This window comes from Caloenas nicobarica, chromosome 6 (genome assembly GCF_036013445.1).
Source record: "Caloenas nicobarica isolate bCalNic1 chromosome 6, bCalNic1.hap1, whole genome shotgun sequence".
Lineage (NCBI taxonomy): Eukaryota > Metazoa > Chordata > Aves > Columbiformes > Columbidae > Caloenas > Caloenas nicobarica.
The window spans coordinates 36,531,695-36,552,378 of NC_088250.1; the positions used below are offsets into that span (position 1 = coordinate 36,531,695).

The window sequence follows — 20,684 nt, forward strand, 5'->3', positions numbered from 1 at the left end:
AAATAACGCAATCCCAGTGGAATGGAAGCAGCATATTAATGTGTGTTTTATGTCGCAACAGTATACAGAGATTTGCATGAAGTGTTCCCTGCTTTATGGAAATCATTACTGGAGAAAAATGTATTTGATAGGCATAGCTGAGTTCCCTTCTAAACTATAATATGAAAACACTGCTTCGCTTACTGTCCATCAGTTGTCAAGTGAACAAGCACATATTTGGGGTAACGTGGGGAGTATAGATGTAGGAAATCTTTAAACCTCCCTCAGTTGGCTGGATAAGAAAACTCAGCATTTTGGGATGGAAAAGGCAATAATTAATTTGAGAAAAAAGGAAAAAGAGCATTTGTAAAGAGACTTTATCTTTTCTTGATAATGTAATACTATATCCACCAAAGTCAGTAGTATTATTATAATGAAGAGAAGAATTAAGACAAATGACTTATTATTTTAAAAGAAAAAAAAGCTTTTTAAAGAATAATTGCATTAAATTATTTAACAGAAATAGTACTCTGTTTTGGCCAGAAAACTTTAAGTGTAGTAAGTATGGTGTTTGCTATTCTCACAAGCATGTTTGACTCTTCTTTTGAAGTCCAATTTTGAAAAATTGATGAAATTAATTGTTAAAGTGTATTGCATCCTCACTACCATATGAAGTGTTTTCCCGTATTAGCCAAAATCTTTGTTGTGTTTTTTTTTCCTTGTTTCACAATCTAAACAAATTTTAAAACCTGATCAATTTCTGGAGAGCGGATCGGACAGAAATTCCACAATTTCTGGTAGTTCTGTTTCTGAGGCCCTTTATGGTGATATAACACGTAATTCTCCCCTGTGCCACAGGCTGGTCACAGAGACAGAGGCTGCCACCTTTATGTACAGTGAGTAGAGTGTTTCTTTGTAGGTATCCTGGTGATTTAAGGAATTAACTACTTTTTCTTTGAAAAGTCTAGTTTGCATTTTTACTTATATAGTCTAATTTATGTATGTTGACCCAATGTACCCCAACGACTCCATCTGCGCTGTTGTGATGTGTCACGTCAACAAAGCACATATCGCTTGTGCCAAAAATATCCATTTACTTGACAGACTAAAAGGCCTTAAATAATCATTATGGCACCATGATCTGGAATTTAAAGACCGTGGAACTGATATAAGTGAGAGAAACTTATTTATTACAAAATCAATACGTTCCCATGCAAAATCTCCAAAGCAGATGTTTGACACAGAGGACTGAAATACCCTGTCTCTTTTCACCTGAGGATCTTGAAGCAATTTAAATCTTTTCTTTACATGTCTCCCTCATGTTTTGGCCTTGAAAACAGGAATTATACTTAAAAATAAAGAACAATTATATAAACAGTGGGATTTCTATAATGCATATTTAATCTTCAACTTATATGACTGGCCTGATTAAAGGTCTGAGCTTATTATTCCATAGGGGAGAGACATCTTCTTTTGGAAGACCCCACCTGAGGAACTGTACAAGCTGACCCCGTACTGTAACTCAATATAATAATTATGTAATTAGAGCGCATGAACAAGACTCAGCCCAGTGCAGTATGATAAATTCAGGAAGGTCTGTATGATCATTCTAAAAAAACCCAGGGCGAAGCTCATGTACCTGCCATTGTAGATGGGTCCAAGGGACCTGCGTGGTTGTGATTCACAGCTCTGAAAATGCACTTGGGTTCACAGAACTTCTGAACAGCACTACTGAGATTTATTGATACGAAAATGGTACGTCTGTAAGCATGTTAGGTAAGCATTAACTTCTCACCTTCTTACCATCATTTTTGCTCTCTTGGATTTCTTTGCTGGCTATTTTTTATTTCCCCAGAACTTTCCAAACAGACATTTAAACTTGAAGTGTTATTACTTCACTGAAACTAATTTGTCCTTATTATTCCTCATTACCTTTTATCTTGTAATCGCTCTTCAGAGCTTCATACAATCTGCATATTACATCCCTCTTTGTGTGCTTTACTGGTCCTGATTTTTTTTTTTTATAAGCAACATGGTCGATATATACGAACAGTAAGCACCAACCTGATTTGCTATCTACTGTAATTGGATTCTGCATTTAATTACGGGTGGTAATGACATTTTAAGCACCTTATACAGGTGTTGGGGGGGGTTTGTGAAATGTTAAGCAACATTAAGAAAGTCTAAGCTTCTGGAGCATTGCCAAATTTCAGAGGTGCCTTTCAACTCCAAATTGCAGTTTTCATGTGAGGATAATTATAACTCTGGCCACCTGGATGGCTCCTGTTGGAGTCAGAGCAGAGGAGTAAGTCTCTGCAAGCACTTTGTGTCTTCTCTCTTTCTACATGTTTTCATTTAAAATTATTCCAAATATGTTATGGCTTGTATTCTGATCCCTAAAAATACTGCACAACCATCTTTTTGTGTGTGCGTGCTGGTCAAAAGCAGTGGCAAAACACGTTATGATGTGTTGGCAATGTGGCTGAGATTGGGTGACCTTGGAAAAGATATTTGAATTATGTTGATGGCCTCCTTGATCTTGGGGGAGTTTTAATTCACGTATATAATTCCAACCTGAGATAATTAGACGGAGATTTGTTTTGGAACTAATGGGAAAATATATGGCCAGCAAAAGGAGTTGCCTTTTTCTTCATTACTCATGTAATTTCTCCTGGAAAATAACTTTTTCCTGACAACGCCATTTAAGAGTTAGCATTTCCAAAATCAACATGCATTCTTCTGCTTCTTCCGTCTTTTTAAAAGAAAAAGAGGCAGCAGTTTTTTATGTCCTGCAGAAACCTAATTCAGTTATTAATTTCTTCTGCTTTTCTTCCCTGCCTACAGAACCTCTGCTTACAAGTACAAAATCCCGAAGGCTGATCCCACCAGTGTCTGCGTTGCCGGCTGGGTCAGGATGCTGGAGCTGCAGTTTGGGGCTCAAGCTGTCCCCGTTGGAACATACGGCTTTATTTCTGAGATTGATCTTAATTCTTCATCTCTAATAGCCTTTTCTGGTGTGAAATCCTGGCTTTAGTGACGTCAACAGGACTTCAGTTCCGAGGACTTCCAGCCTTTTGAACTGCCCTTTAAGAAGCGCATCATTATTGTGTGATACCGTGGTACTTATCCCCACAAATACCTGGTACGTCACATGCTGTCTCTGCCTATGAAATGTAAAAACAAGCAAATATTTTTTTTAAAAGTTGTGAATGAAACTCAAGTATCAATAAGAGCTGAAGGAGAAGCTCACACTATTACTTCTCTTGCTTGCTTGTACCAAATTAACTAGCTGACCTCTTCTAAGTATTATAACGCCAGAATGATTGGTGTGCTACAGCTAAGATTTTATTTCTCCTTGTAGAGGATCTGACCTCTGGCTGGATGTATAGATCTGCTTTACATTGCGTTTACGAGATCAGGTACTTTTATAGATACACAGTTTCTGTGTTTTGGTATACAGAGAAAGAATATTCGATATCACTCATAACTGAACTTATAAACCATCTGTAATACATGGAGCTCATTGCAGTTCATCCCATTTATTCGCTCTAGAATGTGGCGGGACTTTTCCCTCTCCATGGTTAATGTTGAATCCAACTTCTTTTACAAAGTCTTCCTATAGCTTCTCTACAGTTATGCCGAAGACAAAGGAGAAGGCTCTGCAAATTAAGTGTGCTGTTTCTCACCTTGGGTTTGTTTTAATTTTTCTGGTTTTTTTTTTCCCAATTGATTGAATTTTAAATGCTTCTCCCTCTCATTTTCTCCACACCAGCAGCACAAGGGATGGAGTAACCCCGCGGCCAGGTCCTGCTTGCTGCTGGGCTCTGGTGCAGCTGCCTGAATTACCGCCCTCCCAGCACATACTGGTGTTTCACCAGTCTAGAGTTAGTTGGGAAAGGAGGAGGAATGAGTACCAATGTTCTTACTTTCTTCTTTATCAAATGTGCTTTTATCTCTGGTATCAAGAATTAAAACCAAATGATCCAAATGAAATTACTGGCCCTCCTGTAAGGACATAATACCATTTCAAATGCTTCTCCAAGGGTGAATATCCACTGAAAGAAGTTAATTTTCAATGTTATGTTCCCCAAACTAAAGGAAGCCCTTCTCTTTAAAGGGACCGATGTGGCGACAATCTTCAAACCATTACCACTGACAGTGGGGGAAATTCATACTGGCCCCGCTCGCTCGTCGTGTGGAGAAGCTGAGGGCTCCTCTGGCAACGCGCTTTGGGAAGAGTCAGCATTGCAACAGCAATTTGTGGATTCAGAGGTATGTTTTCTGAATAGTTTTGCATTTCTGGAACCCATGTTACAGGAGGTATTTGCAATTCTCCTGATCACTGTTGTTCCCATTTGTGAATACTGTGATGTCTTGGGTAAATTCAGTCAGGAAATGGATCCTCTTTATTTTTAGTGTGTTCATTTTGGAGGAGAAAAGCAACAAATCAAATAAAATCCAGCCAGACAAACCTCAGATTTTTATAGTAAAGAGGAGCCCTTCTTTAACAAACAAACTCTCAAAAATGTTAACTTTTTTTTTTTTAATTAGTCTGGGGGCAATTCTTTTTAAGTTATATTTGCTTAAACAACTGCTTTTTTTTTCATCTTAATGAAGAACATTGTAAAATATTTTGAATAAATATTTTCTTTAGGCTGTGGGACACACAATGAATTGCTAAGTAGTTTTATTGTCTACAAGGATATTTGGGAAAAGGCAGTTTCACTTTAAGATTCTAATTGTCATGCACAAAGCAGCTCAGAGGTTTCCATGGGCTGAGGAGTTTATCCCTGTGAACCGTGCTGCATGTTTAGAGTTTTACTCTGTACAAGCTGGTAGACAGATTACAAACAGAAAAAATAAATCTATATTTTGCAGAGAAGATTTTAGTGATTAAAGTTAATTCCACTAGCCTTAATCACAGTCTGTTGTGACATTTTGATATTTTTTTTTCTTTTTCTGTACAAACATCCAAGTTCCCAGTGTATGTTCATGGCGTGGAATATACCGTGAGTGACTGTTGCCTTATACCTCTGGGAATGGACAGCTGTTGATGAGAGGGCCACATATAATCTCATATAATCTCACTAGGATGGTAGAACAAAGGAAAATGAATGGTAAATGTTCCCCAGGCAAGGTGTACCCTTGGGAAGGCATGTCCTGTGCATCAGGGAGTTATGCCACTGCCTTTTCCTCAAGAGAAAAATAAATACTGGTGGCTCAAAACAGCAATTTCTACTACAGTTTTATTTAATGCTTTCTCTTCTGAGCTTGCTTTACTTAGCTAGAAAGCATTCTTCTCCTCGAGTAGTAATTATCAATGTGTTCTGTAGGTTTTCTTAAATAAAAAATAATATTTCTACTTAACATTTACAGTCACAGAAAATATTTTACAGGTATTAATTTAAAAAAAACCCACAAGTTCTTAGCTGTAGTTAAGGTAATGTGGGTTGTATACAGTGTGACAGGGAGAGCAAAGGCTATTCACTTTTTAAATCAAATATTGCCCTGGAAATGTTGGCGAAACTGCATGGGGGTTTTGGAAAAGGACCTTCTGCCTAGTGGTAGGAAAACTGCTGAAGCTGTCAGTGTTAATTTTGTCATGACACTAACGAACTCAACCCCAGCAAATGAAGCAGTATAAACATTAAGGGGAATTCCTACTTTCCTAATTGCAATGGTGTGGCTCTTGTGTGGGTCCAACATCAAGTGCGTGTTCCCCAGGGACCAGGCTGAGCACAAGGATGCTCGTGCTAAAACTTATCTAATAATTAAGAAATAATTTGATAAATAAATAATAATAAACCAGACTCCCAAAAGAAAAGTGATTGGAAGCAAAGACCCAACTACCACGTTTTCCTCAACTGGAGAAAAGTGAAGCAAAGGCAGTGAGAGATGGACGAAGCGGTTGGGTCGGGGAGCAGTGATGGTTTATGCTGTGTTCCCCACAGCTGAGGTAACATTTGTTTTCCACTTCTCACCTCCCTGTGCAATCTCGATCTGTGCTCTGTACACCGTCCTTGTTTATATTTGATGTCGCAGCAAGAAGACAAGGTGCCATTCGCTTTTACTTGAAAGGTCATATTGAAGTTATTTTCCCCTAATCCAAGAGATTTCAACCATAGCGAAGTAAAATAAAATTTTAAAATCTGCCCTAAGCACCCCCCATAACCTGACCATATCCCAGAGAAATTAAGTTAAACAGTGGATTGTATATTGGACAATTACTGCAAAATTGCTCAACTTGCTTTTCAGTCACTGGTGTCAGTTGTCCTCTGTGTGAAAGAGTATGAATTCCTCTAAATGTAGGAAATGATCCCGCAAATTTTAGCCTGCCATTAAGGAAAAATAAGTGTCAGGATATATTTTAGCACTTTCTAAATCAGCGCACTGAAGACACATTTATTGCAAAGCACATGGGTAATCCCATCCTGTGTAGTAAATGCATTGGGGTATCAGATGTGCAGCTGAGCTGCTGGGGCTGGGTGGAGATTTGGATGTCTCAGCTAAGCTGTGACAACTGACCCTAGATGTGAGCTTTACCTGTCCTAAAGACAGAAAAATGTCGTAAGCATCACAGAAAAAGGCTTTTCCCCACATTTGGGGTGGGTTAAGAGAGCATTCCTTGTCATTTCAGCTTAGCTGAAATACTGTTACTTCTTAAGCTGCAGGAACTCAACTGTACGGCTGAGCCTTAAGTACCTTTTTGTAACTTTAAGCATAAGCTGATGTGGTTTGCTGAGACAGGGCTTACTTTTTGAAATTAATGCTAACATTTATGCATGTGCTTAGTTTCAAGCACTGTCAGTACTCACATTGGACTTGCATTTATCCACTGAGGGCCTGAACTGTAAAGAAGAAACAAATCTAGTGGGGTAGTCTGCTGTGTAAATGGAATTCATAAATATTTGCAGAATCAGGTCTGCAGGTTCAAATATGTCCTGTAGCTATTTTGTGGCTTTGACAACGTACCTGTTCATTTTGTCACTTTTAATTTTTTTTTGTTACTAGTACAGTGTTTGAAATTAATTTTCAAATTTCATTCTCTGTTGATCAGGAAAAAAAAAGTATCTATACAGTGTTAACATGAATATTGACCACAAGGTGAGCAGGACCCTCTTTTTTGTGTCAGAAGCTTGCTTGTCAGCATGCTGGTGATAGATCAGATGTAAAGAAAATCACTTCTGCAAAACCAATTTGCTAAGGGACTTGTAAAATCCATTTTTAAAAAGTTACTGAGGCGAAAAAGTGAAGGACCAGCCAACCAGATATTTTGATCGGCTCTTCAAGGTCAAAAACTGATTACTAATTCATCAAGTATCTTAGTGGTAGCACTGTTTGAAGAGCAAACAAATCTGTGCAGATGTTCTACCTAATAACTCTGATACCATGGAAAGATGGGTAAGGTAGGAACAAACAGAATTTTTTACTTACTTTTGGCAATGCTACAATCGTAGGAGCTGTGGTCTTCAAAACACTGGCAGCCCAGTTCCGTACATTGTCCATTCCTGTTGCAGAAAGCAGGGCACCGGAGGATGGTGAGGATTTCCTCCTGGGTAGCAGATGGATGGTTTCCTGCCTGAAACACTCTGTTTCTGTTTCCTAGCACTTTGCTTTCACATTCATTTTCCAAAAGGGCTATCAGTGCCCTCACCTGGGCCACGTCATCCTTGAGCTGCAGATCTAAAAGGCAAATATCGATTACCTCATCCATCTGTTTTCCAAGGAGACCTTTACACACTAAGCCAATGGTGGAATTAGCAAGAATTTGGTGGCAAATCTCCCAGGCTTTGGTGGCGGTTAGACCGTTGGGAGTGGGCCATGATAGTGGGAGTTTAACCCGAATTCCTTCAAAGTAATCCTCTGGGAAGAAATACGCAAAGCTCTCTGAGCCTCTCTGGCTTGGGTCGTGTGATGGGTGAAGGGATGAGTAGTCGTAATAGTCTCCTTGCCTTTTAGCTCTCTGTAGGTCTTGTGTTGGTTTGGTGGAGCTGGTGGAACTGTTCTTTTTCATGGAAATACGGCGCACAAAGGTTTTTAATCGGTCCGCGGGGCTGCCTCGCTTTTGGACTGATTTAGGCAGATATCTCTGATTAAAAGACTTGGGCGACAGCTTCCCATCTTTGCGCGAAGCTGACTCTGATTCTGTCTGAGCGACAGACTCTGAGGTAACATCTAGATACGGGATTGCGGAGGTGTAATCCACCTGATCGTAATGGCAACCAGAAGATTGAGAGGAAGGAGTCTGGAAGGCGTTCAGCATGTTTATCACGGGCACGGACCTATTGCTTTCCTTCTGACATCTGCAGTAATTTTTCCTTTGCTTCCTCTCAGAAGGTGCCGGAGTCTTGTCAAATAAACTCTTCCCTGGAGGTATTCTGATTTAAAAATAGAGAGAGATTAAAGGAAGGAAACTTTCAGCAAATTAGTCTACAATACCAAGTAAACTTTCTTGCCCTGAGGCTGAGGAATGTATAAATTCCCAAAGTACTTAAGAAAATGCTCAAGTTTAATATCTCTTTTCTTGGGTCGCTTTGCACTGTCCTTCTTGACTTGTCCTGTACATTTTTTAGCAGTACATTGGGACATTTTAGTAACAGATGCTTAAGTGTTTAGCTGGAGTGTTGCCTGACTGCTTGACTTCTCTTTGCAGAACTTTCCCTAAGGTGCAGGTTACCCTTTGCATATTACACATGAAATAAGGCCTTGGATTTGGCCCTGGTGTGACTCAGGCTTGGAGAATGACAGTGATTTGTTTCAAATGCTTTGTTATTGAAATCATCTTTATCTATTTGCTTGTGCTCTCCTTACTAGGTTTCTAGTAAGGAGTAAGTAAACCTCTAAGACCTGGATCGCTACAACTTTACTTTTAAATGCCTTTTCCTTTAAAATTTTTTATGCATATTTTATTTCATTTCATTCCTGTCTTCTAAAGCAGCTTTCTTTGATTTTTTCTTTGGACACAAAGCAGTTTTCTATTGATCATAGGGCTAGGCTATCACATAAGGTAAGGTGATTTTTTTTTCTCTTTGTAATTTAGTCCAGCTTTAATGAAGGATTAACTTCTAGATAGTTCAGTTTGAATAAATATCCATGGTTAAAGTTTCTTTGGAAATTTTATGACCACAAGAGCTCTTCTTGGTCTTATTTGTGCAGCACAAGAGGAATCCTGGAGCTTCATAGAAAAAGATACGCTTCTTGTTCCAACAGTTTGCAGCACTTTCTTTCCAGACAAATTTGAAATATTACTAAAAATTTAAATTCTTTTGGCATTAATTTTGTCTTGCAGACCAAATGTAGAGATTTCAGAAAAGCGAAAGCATTTGTCAGCATTAGGGAGCCAGGCACTAGATTCCGTTGTTGGGAACATAATTGCGTTTATCGTATTTTTCCAATATATATCGAAAATAGCATCTATGATATTATTATTTTGATCATTAATACAGTACTACTTTTAAATAAAACATCGTGGTGTCACAGGAAAAATGAACTAATTTCTGTTTCTGAAACAGGAGCCCAGACATTTATGAAACCATTTTTCCCAATGTGCGGGCACAGCAGAATACAATACAATAGGGCAGGACAGCTTTTATTCTCAGAGGAATGCACATACTGTTCGGTGCTTTCCTATAGCCTAGGACAATAGAACAAATTTCGGTAAAATGAAACTCTTTTGCCATGATATTTTATTGAAAAAAATTCTTTCACTGTTTCTACACGATACCAAAGACCTCCTTTGGTCAGCTCTGATCAACAAGGATATGTGGTGTAGAAGGGATGGAGCCCCTGGAAACCTCATCCTTCCTCACAGGCGTGCAGGTACCAACAGCACCTCCGTGAGCCAGGATGTGCCTCCTGTCCCCTGCATAAGGTGACTAGACTATCATTCCTCTTAGCTGCCCATTACAGTCAAGGAAGAACTAAAGACAAGTTTTTCAGACTAAGTTGAATGCTATTATATATAGAGAGGCCAAAATTAATAGCGTTGCTGCTGGTTTCTCAAAAGATTTGAAAAATGGTTGGAAAAATTAATTTTACCTACCTAAAATACATGTTTTAAAATTAAGCCTTTCCTTGTCCAGATGCTACTTAAGGTCTGGGAGGTTCTGATGTTGTTTTGTTGTTTAAAAGTTTCATTGGAAAGCTGATGTTTAAAACAAATCTGTGCCATTCAGTGCCCTGCAGCTGCTTGAGGGAGGTGGGAGCTGGGGAGAGAGCCGAGCTGCCAGATGGTGAGCACTCAGCCTAGCTTCAGGTGCTGAAGAAAACTTAACACGGTTTCAGTGTTATTTAAAGTGAAATTAAAAACAGCAGCAGAAAAATCACCCTCCAGGTTTTGTTCTTCACTGCGCCATTTCTCCTTGGGTGGATCAGAGACAGATCCAGTCTCCTGTGGAGGTGGCCTCAGCCTTTCCATGGGTTTAGCTGGTTTTTTTTAACCAGGTTCTGAAGAATCCTTGAGAATCCATCCTTGAGAGTACTGCAAGGTGGAACTCATCACCCCTCTTGCCCTTCTCACTTGGCAGGAGCTTCTCCTGCCTTCCCTGAAGTATCTCCTTCATATGCACCGAGCACTAGGAAACTCCTCACTGGTTCATAAATAAATTCTTATATATTGTACTTTGGCTTCTGGTCCTTCAACAAACTTGTTTTGAACAGATCCCCCAAAATGATCTTCTTAGCTGCTTTTTGGACAGTCAGCAGTGGCTGGTTCTTGCACCAAACTATTTCTCCACTTGCCTTTCCAGAAGCAAGCTCTGGCTGTTTATCATTTTATTAAGATGTTAAAGACGGCTCTTGACTTCTAAATTGTGCAATTTGTACTGACAGGTCAAAATTTCCATTAAGTAGCCATTATTTAGGCCTCTTGAGTATAACTAGAATATGGCAGAGATGTTTGTTTCTTTTCCGAAATGCAATAGGTGCTAAATTCCCATGTACAGATTAAGTGGTGTGTTAAAATGGTTTGCCTTATTTTTGCGCATTTGCAAAGCACACTTCACAAACAAAACTGCAGAGTAAATCAAACACATTTTGGTTTTGGAGACACTTATTGGCCATGTTTAGAGTTCAGCAACAGGAATTAAAATGTGGGATAGACATAGGGAGAGGGACAGGGATATGTCAGGGCGCCAGACTCCTGGCTTTGGGTCCAGACCACCTGTCCTAGAAAGTGCAAGTTTTTAGAGCTCACTGTCGTTGTTAGTAGAGTAGATATTAAGTTTTAGCATGGTACATATATTACTACACTTTGTCAAAATGTAACATCTAATGTATACTCACATTTTGTAATTAGTGTTCGGAAATAAAAGAACAAGGGAAATACCAAACCCTTAATTAATCCCTGTTGTCAGTTATCTACATTTTCTGCTGTGGGTGAGAACTGCATTTTTTTTTTAACAGCTGAGCGGGATCTTAACACAGTTGTTAACATGATATCACTTGCGAATATAAAATTTCTCTCTCAGTAGCTGCTTCTGTGTATTGTGCTGGCTGAAAATGAAGCCCCCGTGCTGTTGGGATGGTAACGACTCTCCAGGCTCCCCTCGCTGTATTAAGCAGATCTCCCTGTCAGGTCATTAGGGGAGCATGCAAGGAAATAAACCCATCAACACCCCTTGAAACAGCACTAAGGAGGATCTCCTGGGTCAGGGTTCTCTCTGGCTTTGTACCTCCACTGCTCTATGAAGTCTTCCTCGGGCATGTTGTTCAGGTCATTGTCACCGGTCCCGTCGAAGAGGCCACACAAACCTCGGGTCCTGTTGAAGTCGCTGCCCGGCGTCCTCACCGTCACTCCCATTCCCCACTTGCTCAGGTCAGATCGAACAAACGCTCCCGAAGGGAAAAGGATCTTGAAAGGGAGAAAGAAACTGTTACCAAACTTTTTGTGCAATAAAAAATGTCCTTTTCTACAGCAAAACTATCTAAGTAGGACATTGGCGACGGCAGAGGTAATTTCAGATCACTTAGATACACTACAAATATTTATTCGTGCCGTTATTTAGCTTCCTTTCAGCTTCTATGGTACTAATATGTGATAGCATTACAAAAATATAAAACTGCACGAGTACTTTTTAAATTAATAATTAAAACCATTGAAGTTTTCCCACTGGTAAGTTACCAGCTAATTTTTGAAGCGACTTCCATGACAATAAGGCCACTCTTGTGTCTTTGCCTGGGAAATCATTTCTTTTAGATAAACTGCCAAGTCTGAAAAACAGCTTTCTTCTCTCTGAAAAATCGTTTCATTTTCCAAGGCCGGATTACCCAGAAAATGATTGTGTTTTAAAGTGGATAAAGCAATTTTCTCATTAAAGAACTTGTGGTAAGCTTATACTGACCTTTAAAAGAAAAAAAAATCTTGAGGTTAAGACAAAGAAGTAGCTGTGTGGGTAATGGATTTTTCAGATTGGTGTTCCTACCACATTAAAAAAAAAAAAAAAGAATAAATCTGTTCAACTGAAATGTTTCTTTTGTTTGTTTGCTTTATTCTTATAGGTAAAAAGAAAACTATTTTGAAACTGATCTGTGCCAGGAGTGGGAGCAGGAGCACTCTGTAGCCTGATAAGTAACCTTTTTTTTTAAAAAAAAATCTATAATTAAAAATTTTTGTTTAATCTTAAGTTTATTAAGTAGTTGGAAACATCTCATTACAGTAATTTCAAAATAACTATTTTCCTTTTTTGTTTGTTTCAAAGTCAGCCCTGCGTAAGTGTAACTTATTCAGCCAAATAATGTCCATTACATTTCTTTCTCTCAGTGGGGATTTTATAAGCTCCTCCCCACCAAATCTGTTCATATCTCTGAAGAAGTAACTAACTTATGTTTGTAATTCTGTGCTGGAATCCAAAGCTTACATTTTGGCTGCATTGGATAATAATCTTGCCCATTTTAGCTTCCCGGTCATCATTTCAGACATGAGGATCCTTTTTGAGGAGCTCTCTGTGAGTGATCTCCTTGCCCAGCTGAGTGGAGCAGCAAAGTGCCACCAATTGAGATAACAACCGGGGACACAGTGTTTTAAACAAAGGCGCTCTGTGTTTTAATCAGGGCATTTAAAGCGTCCTTTTTCAAAAATTACTTGCCTTCGTGACTAATGGAAGTATGGAAGTCATCACATAAAACCAGTTCTTTGAATACATCAAAAGGTCTTGGCTGAACCTCCACCTTGGCTGTATGTCTTGCTTCTCAAGGTAAATTTAAAAAAAAAAAAGAAAAGAAAAAGAAAGAAAATAGATGCCCCAGCATAAAGCTCAAATGGCCTGCATTTATTTTGTATGAATTTTTTTAGTGGTTTAATAGAGCAGGAGAACTGCAGTTGACACAGTGCTGAGTAGGATTTGATTTCCTTCTTCAGATAAACATGCACCCTCTAATTACATGGTTTACTATAGGGAGGAGCATTTCCTACAAGACTGCATATAAAATCCTTGCAGTCTGGACTGCATGAGCTGCTTCAGTCTTCTGTGCTGTCTGGATTAATATTTCCAGGTGTTGATTTATTCCAGGAATTCAGAGGGCTCTAAGCCCTTCTTCTGCTGCAGCCCTGGGCAAGGCATCCCATCTGCCACAGAGGACCTGACAACTGCCCATGTTTTCTGTAACCCACCTGGGTTTAACACTGCTGATTAAGACTTTCAAGAAGTTTTTTGGGACCTCAGTTTGCAGAGACTGGCTGCTGGAAGCTGCTGCCTTGTGCAGGAAAGAGAGGGACTTAACCCCATTCAAAGCATCAGCCATGAATTACTGGAGGGATTCCAGCAGAGAGCTGCAAAGATGATGAGAGGTTTGGAGCATCTTTCTTACGAGGAAAGACTGAGAGTGCTGGGACTGTTCAGCCTGGAGAAGAGAAGCTGAGAGGGGATCTGGTCAATGTTTATAAATATCTCAAGCGTGGGTGTCAAGAGGATGGACCAGACCCCTTTCAGCGGTGCCCAATGACAGAGTGAGGGGCAACGGGCACAGACTAAAGCACAGGAGGGTCCACCTGAATATGAGGAGAAACTTCTTTCCTTTCAGGTGCCAGAGCCCTGGACCAGGCTGCCCAGGGATGTTGTGGAGTCTCCTTCTCTGGAGACATTCAAACCCGCCTGGACACATTCCTGTGTGATCTGCTCTGTGAACCTGCTTTAGCAGGTGGGTTGGACTGGGTGATCTCCAGAGGTCCCTTCAACCCCAACCAGCCTGTGATTCTGTGAATGGCGTGGGAGCCGTGGGCACCGACGACGGGCAACTGCTGAGCAGATGGGGATGGACCATGATCAGGGACTGTGATCAGGGACCATGGCCGCTGCTGCACTGTTACTGCAGACCCCCATTCAGATCAGGGCAGGAATCATATTAATGTCCCAGGGTGTCCTGATTTGTTTCAGCGAGACTTGCATGAGGTGTAAATGAGAATAGGGACTGCTTACTAAGATTATTCTAGTAATAAAACAGTAATTATATTGCATTCAGTTGCAAAATGAAATGACAGCTTGATTCCTGCTTTTTTTTTCCTATTCTATAATTAACAGACTTTCAATTACTACCTTGCTAAAATCTATTCCAAGTGAGATCACAAGGAGAGCCAAGCACATGCACTCCCTGCATCATTCTAGCTCTGTTGTGGATCTGTTTCACCCAAAGTATTTCCTAGCAATAAATCCTGATGAAACAACTCTTAAGATAAAATTATCTTCTTGGCCATAATTTGTGGCTCTTCTTCTCACCAAAGCCCCTGGTGCAGCCTGCTCTTGTTCTTTCAGTGATTTCACTGGATTAGTGTGGATAAGTGATACTCATGCAAACTATGTTACGCCTTATATTTTTTGGGCAAATGCTTTAAATTATACCAAATGTCACAAATTTGCAGCCCATTTTCATGCCTTTTGTGGGCTATCTGGATCTGACTCATATCGCCTTACTGTTCCACTCTAAAACTACTTTCTTCTGCTACCTGTGATCTTTTCTTGAATATTTATAACATAAGCTTTGCAAAGAAATTTGCTTTATGTGATGCAGTTGGGTAGTGCCTAGCATAAACAAACTGAGAGCGGACTGCCGTACTGCGGAGAGTAAGTAACAATATTGGCACTCCGTATGAGGAATTTCTAGAGATATTTGTTTTGCTCTGTTTTACAGTTTGTTAAACAAAGACTTTAACCAGTTTCTTCCCAATATGTCTGGTTTTGGTACATTTTGCTGCAGACGCTCTTACAGTTTTATATACATATTTTCTGTAGCAGCTTCATTAATAATTCAGAAATACTAAACTCAACATTTTTAAAGAACAAGAAGAGTACTCAAATATCCACGTACTGTTATTTTTCTTCCTCCGTAGGACTTGAGGATTTTGACGTGCGGTGATGCCTCAGTGCTTTTGATGGCGAGCTGGGGCCCGCCCTCCCGAAAATGGCCATTGCAGGTGTCCAGCACCACGGTGTCCCCCTCCTCTCGTGCGGCCACCCCGCAGTTGCAGGCGGTGGCGGAGCGGCGGCCGCCGCAGTCCCACTGCCGAACGTGCACTTCAAACGCCCGTGACACGCTCCGGCACAGGAGGAAGGTGCCAATTTTATAGTTATCGTAACGCCTAAACAGCAACAAACAACAAAAAGAAGAGGATTTAGAGACCCGGAGCATCCACTTGGGATGGTTGGTTGTTGGTACTCGTGGAGCATCGTCCTTGATGATGCCAGCACGGTGGGTGGCCTTGATGGAGGGAAAAATAAACAGGCGGGGAAATGTTTCTCCGGCACCATGAGCAAGGGAACGCAATGGTGGTTATTAGCTGGAAGTGCATAAGAATTCCTGTGAAAAGTGGGTAGCTGTCTCTCAGCTGCTGCTATGGCAACAGGCATGGCTAAAAAGGATAAACATTTGATAAAAGCAAATGGGAAAAAGTATCTGCCTCCAGGCCTCAATAAATATGTTTGGGTTCTAACCGGATGCTTTACAGCGTGATACTCTTCAAAGCAAAATCAGTGCTCAAATAACCTCTTCTGTGACTAATCACTAACTTTTACAAGACTGACTGTGGCTAGGTGAACACTTCGTATGAAAAACTGGAATTCTACTGAAAACCTGTTAAAATGCAGTTGGTTCCTCCCTCAACAACTTCACTGTAAGTACAACTTTTACTCTAAATGGATTTGCAATTAGCACATTGCAGTGTGTTGAACAACTTGGGACCTTCATTCTTCTCTGTACAAAGAGTCTTTGCCCCATCTGAGTGAGGCCATGGGCAGAATAACTTTAATAACTTTAATAACTTTGCAGGTGTTTCACCTCTGCCAGGTAAAATTCTGCCAGTCTCTTGGGTGTCCACAACAGAGACTTGTGAGAGGATCCTCCTCTGCTTATTCTTTATTTTCCCACTCCCTAAGCTTGTTTCATTCTTACTCTATTTTATTCTAAGATGATGTATAAAAGCGAGTAGTAGCTGTATACTTTATATATGTTGGTGGAATTTTTTCCTCACAAGCCCACAGCTGCCATCTTTAAAGAAGATGGATTCTTCTGCTTCCTTTTAAGGCACTGCATTTAGTTTTAAACATTATTTTTATGAAATTAAGTAATATGGAAGATAAGTTATAAGCTTATAATAATAATAAGCATTATTCCTTTTTACAATTAAAAAAAATGTAAAAAGAAACATGTAAAATACCTCAACTAAAGAACAGGATTATTTTTAAGCACTGTCGTATAAACATCAATATTTTTTCAGTCCGTTAATGTTTCCTATACAGAGGAACAAATGGCTCAAGAACCAAGATTTTTTTTTAGTATGTATTATCTGCATTTTACTTCCCTTCAGAATAAACGCTGTAGAAAACTATGTAGCTTAAATACAGTAAGCATTTAAATGCCAAGTGCTTTTCTCTGCTAGAAAACACATCTGACTTTATCTTTCATCTTGAAAAACTTAGTGAAGTTGGCCATAAAGCGATAAGATTTTGTATGGTTCTGTCTCATCTTATTGTCTAATCAGGTACATAAATCCTAAGTACACTGCACAGATGCTGTTGCTCCGATTGATTAGAACTAAGAACAACATAAAAAATAGATAATCTCTTATAACATAAGTACGAGTTCCATTTGGATATCTTCACAGGAGAGACAGAGGAGACAGGATGTTTTATGAGAATCACCTTCCACAGTTTCCTTCAACAGGGGGATCTTAAAAGGAAAGGTGTTTAGAGAGGCTGATGGAAAATAATGCATCAGAATGGCTGTACCCAGAGTAATCAGCTGTATCTGGTAAATACGACCGTATTAGCATATGCATATAAACATCAGTGCAGGTATGGGAGCTATTTACTGCTTGATAAGCATTGACGGTGGACCCAGTCCAGCTCTCCTGGAAGTCACTTAGAGTCCTTCGGTTAAGTCATGGCATAGATTGCACAGCACAAAACAAATCTGCGGCGTGTCTAAATGGAAGCTTTCAGCTGCCTTTGAATTACTTGAATGGATAATTGAATGTAGTCAGGTAAACTTTCGTGGTGTTTGTACAACTGTAATTGCGATAATGATTCTTTGGACAACATTTGAGAAATTGGTCGTGGCACTAAAAGCGTGAAGCAGAGTTACTGGAGCTCTGCGTGTTCTTGTGAACCAAGAACCACACTTCTGTCTAAAATTGTCCTTCACGATCACCTCCCGATGATCTGTAGCAATGGATGTACCAGGTGGAAACTGGTTCCCTTCCTCCCCAGCTGTGTGTTTGTGTTATTTTTCAAGGGGTGCAACAAGTTCTTGTCCCAGCAGGAAATCACAGCTCAAGCTGTGAGAACTGTAAAGTGCCCCCAAGTCTTTGATTATGACAGTGAGATGCTATAGGAATAACTTCTGTTGGTTTATCCTTAGAGGGGGACAGAAGGGAATATAAATATACGTAAACAATTACTACTAGTAGCGTTAGATTAACTAACACAATGCACTTACTATTCACTAAGCTGTACTTCACCTATTTATTAATTCAGTTATTATTGTGGCTGCTCCTAGATTTTCCACCACAGTTTTACCACCAAATTATTTGATTTGTTGACATGTCCCTCCAGCCTTCATCTTCCCTTGCTAGTAAGAATTATTTTATGCTAGTTGTGACTGTGGGAAGTGCTGGGTGATGCTGGAAGATGCTTTTCGGTTTCAGAGCACTCATCGCTAATGACTGGTCACGTTCTCAGGGAGTGAAGCTGTTGGGTTACATTTAGCAGTCACTGGATGTTTGGAGATGTGTAAAATTCTACAGAATATCAAAAAGAACAGCAGCTCCGGCAGGGCTGCTCTTGGCCAGGTCTTCGTTTCGGGCCACTATGATGAATGCCACTCAAGCCACCCAGAAGCATGAAGCTGTGCAAGCTGAAGGGTTTTGTCATTGTGCAGGAAAAGGTGCCATTGCGCCTGGGATAATGGTGGATGGATTAGTGTAAATATTCAAGAAATCTCTTTTTTTTTTTTTAAGTTAAAATATACAATAATACGAATGATCTATATAGTCCACCAGTCAAATAATATCTCCTTTTTAATATTTTACCTTAAAAGGATTTTCTGCATGTTTAGTTTTAAGCTAGTACTCCATATTTAAGAATCTACAACTTATGGCATGAAAAGCTTTTATATTTATAATGTGCCATAACTAGTAATGAGGGCTATACTTTTGCTTTACCAGGCTTTCATATTTGTTTAATTTAGAAGGTACTTTGCTATAAAAAGAAGTGCTCTCTCTGGATTTTAGCTATTATAATTAAAGCTATTTCACATCTATGCTCCAATATACACAAATTGATTGTGCTCACACTGTAAAATATGACACATTCTTTGATTTTCAGTCACTTTCTTTGGTCAAAAGAGTGAAAACATTACAAGATAAGTATTTCTACAGAAATATGTTAGCAGGAGGCATACCAAAGGGGAGTATTATCATCAGAAGTGAGACTTATGTACTTTAGTTACTTAATGAATAGATAACTACCTCAGATGTGATGTGAGCTCAGTGTGTCAGATTAAAAATAGTGGAAAATGTCACTATAGAAGTTACAAAATGAAGTGTTATTGTGAAATCTTATGAAACAACCTATACATTGGAAGTAACCATTTCAGTAGGAAAATTTTGCTACTAAAAAAATACAAAATCTTCCAGTCTTTTGATTTTCATACCATTTTTCAATTTTCCATCAAATCTGCTAAGGAACTTATTCAAATAAATATTTTAAATCTAAGTTAAATTTTAAATTTTTAATGCTTCTCATTTAAATTTTTGAAACACAAAAAAGTTCTATTTTCATGTCTGTTTTCATCCTTGCTTTCCCCCATTGTGTATTTCTCCTTCTCCTCACCACTGCTAACGGGAAGGTAAAAAAAGGTAAACAACCCTGTGAAAGGCAGGAATGTGTTTACATATATGCCCCTTGCGTAGAAAACTCTCGTACTGTTTTGCCGTTGGCAGCGTTCCTCATCTCCAGCCTTTCCCTTGCTTTTCAGGGAGCCGTCCCCGGGACAGAAATGGTGCCGAAGAGACAACGGATCACCCGCCATCCACAGCAGCTCTGCCTGCAACACTGTGATCTTGCTGTCCACTGTCCCCTGGTGAGGTGACCTACAGGCTTCATGGTGGAACAAATGGGTTTGCGTGGGTTCTGTTTGATGGACGGTCTGCTGTTGATCTCAGAAGCAGTGTTGATATTTTCTTTATTAAGGTTTGTTTGCTGCCATCTTTGTAGCCATATAGAGGTAGGTAAAGGCTGCTATTCCCTTCAGTTCTCTTAACTAATTTTGGATGTTTCTTTTCTTTCCTCTGTAATGTTCTTACCTCAGCCTGCATCTACTGATCACTTAAAATTGACATAGCTCCAGATGCCCAAGAGCTGATTCTCTGCTCATCCTCTCAGCCTATTGATTCATAGCATCATAGAAACATAGAATCATATTGGTTGCAAGAGACCCTTAAGATAATTGAGTACAACCATAACCTAACACTGGCACTAAACTATGTCCCTAAGAACCTCATCTACACATCTTTTAAACACCTCCAGTGATGGTGACTCCACCACTTCCCTGGGCAGCCTGTTCCAATGCCTGACAACCCTTTCCGTGAAGAACTTTTTCCTAATATACAATCTAAACCTTCCCTGGTGCAACTTTGGGCCATTTCCCCTTGTCCTATCACTCTTTCTTCTCTTGCTTTGCTGCTTACAATAAGAAGATCAGTCTCTTTCTGATGTATTTTTATTTTTAAGCAACACTTGTACTCGTGTGGCGTCTTACTTGAGTCCACAAGTTTTGTGTATAATTCTTCTATTCACGATACCAAACGTACACCTCATTTCAAACAGTTTCCCACCATACGCCTTTCACAATAAAAGGCTGGACACGAGGAAGAAATTTTTTACACTGAGGGTGGTGAGAGCCTGTCCCAGGTTGGCCAGAGAGGTGGTGGATGAAGCATCCCTGGAGACATCCCAGGCCAGGCTGGACGGGGCTCTGAGCAACCTGAGCTGGTGCAGATGTCCCTGCTCATGGCAGGGGGGGCACTGGGGGAGCTGGGAAGGGCCCTTCCAACCCAAACCATTCTATGATTCTATGAAAGGGGAATCCTTCAGTTCCACACCTCCTGGTCAGCCTTCATCCTTAGGTTATAGGTTTATGTCAGGACAGAAGCAGGAATTGCATTCCCCACTCCCTAAATACAGAGCTTTAAAATCATTTGCTAATGTGTTAACGTT

General features: G+C 39.9%; 1 protein-coding gene across 1 annotated transcript in view; it reads right to left on the minus strand.

The window, feature by feature from the left end:
* Positions 1–20,684, minus strand: part of LOC135990466 (von Willebrand factor D and EGF domain-containing protein-like) — a 176,335-nt gene that overhangs the window by 87,088 nt on the left and 68,563 nt on the right. The window contains exons 9-11 of the mRNA XM_065638163.1: positions 15,280–15,550; positions 11,652–11,830; positions 7,414–8,357 (exon numbers count right to left, since the gene is read on the minus strand). Of these exons, the coding sequence (XP_065494235.1) occupies positions 7,414–8,357; positions 11,652–11,830; positions 15,280–15,550 (1,394 nt within the window). The remainder of the gene's footprint in view (positions 1–7,413; positions 8,358–11,651; positions 11,831–15,279; positions 15,551–20,684) is intronic.